Source organism: Sminthopsis crassicaudata, chromosome 6 (genome assembly GCF_048593235.1).
Source record: "Sminthopsis crassicaudata isolate SCR6 chromosome 6, ASM4859323v1, whole genome shotgun sequence".
Classification (NCBI taxonomy): domain Eukaryota; kingdom Metazoa; phylum Chordata; class Mammalia; order Dasyuromorphia; family Dasyuridae; genus Sminthopsis; species Sminthopsis crassicaudata.
This window is the reverse complement of record NC_133622.1, coordinates 198,558,953-198,566,493: the sequence shown is the minus strand read 5'-3', so window position 1 is coordinate 198,566,493 and position 7,541 is coordinate 198,558,953. Positions and strand designations below refer to the sequence as shown.

Below are 7,541 nucleotides of genomic sequence, written 5' to 3'. Positions count from 1 at the left end.
TTTCCTGCCATCGTATTATCCCCAGATTATGCTTTTTTCCCTTGACCCCCCTGATCCCCCTCCCCGATATTTAATTTACAGACCCCCCTTGTGACGCGCAACCCTCCCTCTTTTTTTTTTTTTTTTTTTTTTTTTTAGGATCCCTCCCCCCTCCCTCCAAGTCCCTTCACTTATTCCCCTTTTCCTTTTCCCTTTTCCTCTCCCCCCTTTTAATGAGGTGAGAGAAAATTCTCTGAAAAATAAATATGTTAATTATTTACTCTTTGAGCCTCTTCTGATGAGAGTAAGATTCACACAATGATTCTCCCCCTCACTAAGTTCCCTCAGATATGGTGTATTTTCTATGTCTCTTCCTGGGATGTAGTTTCCCTCTTTTTATCACTCCTTCCCCTTTTTCTGAACCGACCTCCTTCCCTTTACTACACCCCCCTTTTTTTCTTTTATATCAGTAAAATCAAATTATCCTTGAGTATTTTTTATATACCCACAACAGAGTTACAGTTCTCAAGGGTTCTGTGTACCTTTTTCTGTTTCTCTTCAGTCTTGTGGATGTAGATCAAATTTTTTGTTTAAGTCTGGTTTTTTTCTTAGAAACATATAGAATTCCTCTGTTTCATTGAATGACCATCTTCTTCCGTGGAAAAAGATGCTAAACTTAGCTGGGTAGTTCATTCTTGGTTGCAGTCCTTGATCTTTTGCCTTACGGAATATCAGGTTCCAGGCCCTTCTATCTTTTAATGTGGAGGCAGCCAGATCTTGGGTGACCCTTATTGTGGCACCTTGGTATTTAAATTGTTTTTTTCTAGCTGCTTGCAGGATTTTCTCCTTTGTGTGGTAATTCTGCAGCTTAGCCACAATATTCCGTGGTGTTCTTTTTTTAGGGTCTATTTCAGAAGGAGTTCGATGAATTCTTTCCACATCTACTTTCCCTTCTGTTTCTATTATCTCTGGACAGTTCTCTTTGATAATTTCCTGTAAAATAGAATCTAGGCTCTTTTTTTGGTCATAGTTTTCTGGAAGTCCAATAATCCGCAGATTATCTCTCCTAGATCTATTTTCCAGGTCTATAGATTTTCCCAGTAAGTATTTGACGTTGTTCTCCAGCTTCTCATTTTTTTTGTTTTGTTTGACTGATTCTTGGGTTCTCTGTGAATCATTCATTTCTATTTGTTCCATCCTGACTTTTAAGGAGTTATTTTCTTCTTTCACAGTTTTTAGTTCTTTTTGTAAATGCCCAATTTCGTTTTTAAATGAATTATTTTGCTCTATTGAATTTTTTTCCATTTCCCTAATTTTTTTTTTTTGAGAATTATTTTCTTTTTCCAATTCAGAAATTCTATTTTCTTGAGACTTTTTTATCTTTTCCAATTCAGAAATCCTACTTTCCTGTGTTTTTTTAACCTTTTCTAATTCACTAATTTTGTTTCCCTGCATCTCCTGTGAATTCTTTATTTTTTCCAACTCCAATTTCAGGACGTTGTTATTCTCTATCATAACTTCCCTTTCCTTGCCCCATTTTTCTTCGATCTCCCTCAATTTCTTAAGAGCTTCTTCTAGGAGAGAGTTATGTGATGGGGGGCAGGAATCGTTCCCCTTTAGGTTGTTATCTTCTGAATCTTTGCTGTTAACTTCCTCGGGGTTGGGTACCCGCTCTTTCTCTGTATAGAAGGAATCTATAGTTTTTCTAGCTTTTTTGCTCATACTTAAAAAATATTTTGGGGTCTGTCCCTGGGGTAGGAAATTATTTACTTCTTTACCAGCTTCCTCCCAGACCGGATGGATGCAGCGGCCCCTGCGCCCGCGCTAAGAGAGAGCTCTGGGAGAGAGTTCCCCACCCCCTCCCTGGAAGCGCCTCAGAGGTGATTAGCACTGCTGTGCTTCGAGGGCGTAGAATAGTGAAGACAGCAAGAAGCTCAGCCTATGTGTCCGGGTGGGGAGTGGATGTCTGCAGCAGGTGACTTGAGAAGCCCCTGTGCTCAAACTGGAAGTGTCTGCCAGAAACCGCGGTCCCTAGTTCAAAGGTTCCGCTTCTCTGGGACTTCCTGGAGCTGAGTTCCACTCCCTCCAGCTAAGCTAGGCAGTGTGTGTTGCCTTGGGCCGTATCCACCCACTTGTCAGTCTCTTAACTATTCTCAGGAGGTAGCTGAGGCCACACCCCCTGGTGCCGAGTCTGCCGAGTCACCCCCAGGGTGGGGGGGGGGGGAAATCTAATCTGAGTTTTAAAATATTTTGGCTTTCTCTTCTGAACTGCTAAATAATTAGCAGAGAAGAGCTAACAGCCTGTGCCAGATTCCTTTACCTCAGTGGCTTCTCTGATCCCAGAGCCCCTCCCAGCGCAATGGGCGCAGTGTGCCCCTACCCCACCGTCTGTGCTGGTCTTTCTTATTCCTCCCCTGAGAACTGACCTTTCCTGTTGAAACTCCAGATTCTCTTCAGCTGGTAAGTCGTGCTTCCAGTCCTTGTGGTATCTATCAGGCCTGAGCTAATTTTGAGACTTAATTTATCTAATTGGTTGTGAGGGAGTGAGGACGTTCACTGAGTCGTGTGTTTCCTCTCCGCCATCTTGGCTCCGCCCCTAAAGATAGTTTTTTAAAAAAGAAACATAATTTGTATATCTGTCTATATTTATGTATATATTACAAATATATGTAAAGTTTAATAGGATAGTAACAATTTTTTAATTTGTGTCTTCATCTGTACTTCCATTTTTCTTTTGTGAATTTTAAAATTGTTCAATTGTTGAAGAGCAACAATCCTCCCACCTTTTCCTATCACTTACCAGTAAGCTACTTCTCCCCATTAACTTTGGAAGCTTTTCTTTATAGTCAAGGAAAACAAATCAACAAATCAGTCATATCTAATAATGTTGTCTCATTCTGTATCTCCAATTCATCACTTCTCTGCCTAGAAATAATAGCTAATATTTGCTTATCATCTTTTGAAGACTTGATTTATAAACACTTTGGTCTGGTTTCTGAGGTATTTCAAAGTTATTTCCTCTCCCATGATTGGTGAGATCATTGTATAAATTGTTCTAATTCTCCTTAGTTCATTTTGTATCAGTTATTAAAAGCATTTACATTTTATGCCAAATCAGTCAAATTCATTACTTCTTGTGAAACAGTAAATTGCCACTGCTTTCCTATATCACCCTTTGCTCAGCTATTGAGCGACATAATATGCAAAATAACATATGGTTAATCTAAAGATTGGGCAATTGCTTGCCACCATTTTGCCTAAAAACAGTTCCTCATGGACAATTTCTTACATTCCTTCAGGGAAAAATATCAAGCAAAATGATAGTCCTTTGTAGTAATGTCAAGTTCTGGGAGCAAAATGCAATGAGAAGATTCCCCATTCCTTCTGAATTTTATTTAGAGCACAGGATTGGTCTTAGAAATCTTGACTTTTCCTTATAGTAAATTAGCATGACATGGACATCTTTAGTTGTGGAAAGTGATACTTTGAGAGGTCAGGAATCACAAAGTGGATGTTAACTTTGGAAGAGATTAACAATGGTGGTTACTTGGAAGAGCAGAATTTACACATTTGGATATAGTCTCTGCATATATTTAAGAAAGATTTCTATGGTGGGAATAAACCATCTTTTTCTCTTTTACAGATTTTTTCATGTTGTCACAATGATAAAATTAGTAAATCATACAATATTGTTTGTCTTTGGGGGAAAATGTGAGGAAACACATTTATTTAACTCTACTTTGTTTATTCGTACCCTACTATAGTTCATAGGAACCAAATATTGCAGTAAAATAGTGGGATGGGCTTGTAGGAGATAATCAGTAAATGTTTTCTGAATAGATCAAATGACACATCCAAATGTTTGTCCTTTGTTATATTTTAATCCTCTTTCTTCTGTCTAATAGGTTTCCTTTTCAAGATAGATGTCTGGCAATAACTGCACTGCTGTGACTGAATTCATTCTTTTGGGGTTAACAGATGATCCAACCCTTCATGTCATCCTCTTTGTGATATTTCTGGGTGTCTACATTGTCACCTTAGTTGGTAACCTTAGCATAATTATGTTGATCAGAAATAGCTCCCAACTTCACACCCCAATGTATCTTTTCTTCAGTAACTTGGCTTTTGTGGATATTGGATTTTCCTCATCTGTCATACCTCTCATGCTCATTACCTTCCTGGCAGATGAGACCTCAATTCCTCTGGGAGGCTGTGTAGCCCAAATGTGTTCTGCAGCCACTTTGGGAACAGTGGAGTGTTTCCTGCTGGCTGTGATGGCTTATGATCGATATATGGCTATTTGTAATCCCTTGCTATATTCCACCAACACGTCTATTGGAGTCTGCATGCTGTTACTCATCGAATCCTATGTGGGTGGTTGTATGAATGCATGGATCTTCATGGGTTGCTTATTGAATCAGTCCTTCTGTGAACCCAATAAAATCAATCACTTTTTCTGTGATTATTCCCCACTTTTGAAACTTTCTAACCACCAAGATGATCTTGCTGAAATTCTTCCTGCTGCTGGATTCCTCCTGGATCAGTAATTGTGATCACAGTGCTGATTATCTCTTATGTGTACATCCTCTTCTCTGTCCTGAAGATAAACTCCACTGAAGGAAGACCCAAAGCTTTTTCAACTTGCTCCTCCCACCTCACAGCAGTCACTCTCTTCTATGGGACCCTTACATTCATTTATATAATACCTAAGTCCAGCTACTCAACATATGAGAATAAAGTAGTATCTGTTTTCTACACTGTAATGATCCCCATGTTGAACCCCCTGATCTACAGTCTAAGAAACAATGAAGTAAAAGGGGCCCTGAGAAAACTGATAAGTAAAAAAAACTCTTTTTTCATAAATTCTACTAAATATAACAAATATTTATTGTGTATTTACTGTACTAGGATTGGCACATACAAAGAAAAAAATCAATGTCTTTGCTTGTAAGGAGAATATGTTTTGCTAATGTAATTATTGAGTGATCCCAATAAGTGGTTTTAAGTATTCACACACATATACATATACATACATATATATATATTCATTAAAAGGTTAAATCAATGAACTTAAATGTTTTTCAAAAAGTTCTGAATAGACATGCAATGGTCCCTAAATATTGACCTCCAATATTTGGAAAGGAATAAGAAAAAGCGAATCATTATAGCCCTTCTTTGGATTTATGATTTTTCTTTGAAATCTTGCAGCACTTATATTCAATTGATTTATGGTGGCTGTTATTTCTATTTACATTGTTTTGATTGTTTTGCATATTGTTTTCTTGCCCCCCCCCCCTTTTTTTTTTGGTTCAGTCTGCATTAGGTCATGTAGATCATTTCTGTATTTCTTTATATTCATTATATTTATTGTTTCTTATGGCATAGTACTATTACACTTGATTGCTACAATTTTCTTAGCCATTCCTTAATTAATGAGCGTTTACTTTATTTTTAGTTCTTTGTTGCCACAAAACTGCTGTATAAATACATTAGTATATGTATGGACTTTCTTTATATAGATGGCATCCTTGAAGTATTTGCGTTTCAAAAATGCATTCTTTGATCTATGAAAAACTCTTAGGGAGCAATGAGGAGAGAAAGATATTGGAAGGAATTTAGATTGTGTAAAAACAAAAGATATCAATACAAAAATCTAAAAATAAATTAAAAATTAAAATATAAAAAATAAAGATTTCTACAATCTGGTTCCTACCTACCTTTCCAGTCTAATACTTTACTTTCCATCCACACATTGTGCATTAGCTATACTGGACAATTTGCCTTTCCACACACATAATGTTCCATTTCTCTCACATACCTGAACTATTTTGTCTCCCACCTCTTCCACCTCTGCCACTGAGTTTCCTGATCTTTTTTCAAGGCAGTTCAAATCTCACTTTTTGTGAGAAGTCTTTCTTGGCTTCTCAAGCTAATAGTAGTTTCTTCATTAAGATTACTTTCCATCACTCTGTCTCTAATTTGTATTTTCCAATAGAATATGAGTTCTGAGATGTCAGCGATTGTTTTAAGGTTTTCTTTTTATTTTAAGTTAATGAATAGTGTTTGGCATATAATAAGTACTTCAGATCTCTTAGCACTGACCACCCTCTTGTTTGCCCTCTTTTGAATGCTTTCCAGATTTTCAATATTTTCCTAAAATGTACAGATCAGGATTAGATATATGTACATGCCCTCCTGGCAGTTACTATTACCAGTCTGTCCTAGGCCCAACAGAGTATCTTTGACCACTGACCTTTGCAGTGGCAACTCTACCCGGCTTGCTTCCTCTTGAGGCCTTCAAAGATCTCTGGCCACAATTTCTTGAATCTATAGTTTAATAACCGGTAGCGTACTCAAGAACAGCCACGCGTAATCTTAAAAGCCTTTATTATACCTACTCACATAATGCCCTGACTTGTTAGCTCCTTAGTGAATACCTGGTCAGAAGACCCACGTGTTCACTACCAAACTCCTTACTTCTCTCGGCTATCCATCCACTTGGCTAGGCTACCCCAGGCTAGGGAGCCAGGTTAAAGAGAGTGACTGCTGTCTGCAGTGGGCTTATAAAGGGCCTGAATTCCCTTCTCTTGTTTTGTGGGAACCTCATCCTTACAATTCCCTTCTCTTATTGTAAGGATCCTTTAAATGGGTGGCCATAGCGTAACAGGAGATTGAGTGGCCCGGAAATAATCTCTGTGGATATAGGATTGCCCTATGGGTGGGATCCTAGCCATATTGAGATAGCTTTGTAATGGGTGATGGCTCTCTCACTGGTTGGCTGTGTGTGTGACCTCACAGGCCTTTTATAAGCCCACTGCAGACAGCAGTCACTCTCTTTAACCTGGCTCCCTAGCCTGGGGTAGCCTATCCAAGCTGATGGATAGCCCAGAGAGGTAAGGAGTTTGGTAGTGAACACGTGGGTCTTCTGACCGGGTGTTCACTAGGGAACCAACAAGTCAGGACATCAAGTCAGGGCATTATGTGAGTAGGTATAATAAAGGCTTTTAAGATTACATGTGGCTGTTCTTGAGTGTGCTACTGGTTATTAAACTATAGATTCAAGAGATCATGGCCAGAGACCTTTGAAGGCCTCAAGAGGAGGCGAGCCGGGTAGAGTTGACACTGCAAAGGTCAGTGGTCAAAGGTGCTCTGTTGGGCCTAGGACAGACTGGTAATAGTAACTGCCAGGAGGGCATGTTACAGATATACTTTCCATATCTGGATTGATCAAGGCCAAGTCTTTCTAGTTTTCTACCCAATGTTTCTCTTAACTAAGCCTTAATTTCCATTCTAGTTCCTTAATTTCCTTCTAGTTGACACATTGCATTATTATATAATGATTACCATTTTTATTGATTTGTGATCATTGTTTTTTCCTAACCACCAATTTAACACATGACTTCAATAATAATTTCTTATATGGGGAAATGATACATGTAACTCCTTTAGTAGGACAGTTAGAAGGAGTCTACATAGATAGAGGGCACAGTTGTGAGACCATTTTTTTGAGAATGATCTAAAAAATAAAAAACAGAAGGGGTGAGAAATATGGATATATTGGG

General features: G+C 38.3%; 1 protein-coding gene across 1 annotated transcript; it reads left to right on the top strand.

Annotated features, from left to right (window-relative positions):
* Window positions 1-3,902: 3,902 nt before the first annotated feature.
* On the top strand, window positions 3,903-4,930 carry LOC141547326 (olfactory receptor 5P3-like). The gene is given in 2 exon segments (XM_074275774.1): window positions 3,903-4,520; window positions 4,523-4,930. Coding segments are annotated over 2 exon segments (1,026 nt in total).
* The last annotated feature ends 2,611 nt before the right edge of the window (window positions 4,931-7,541 follow it).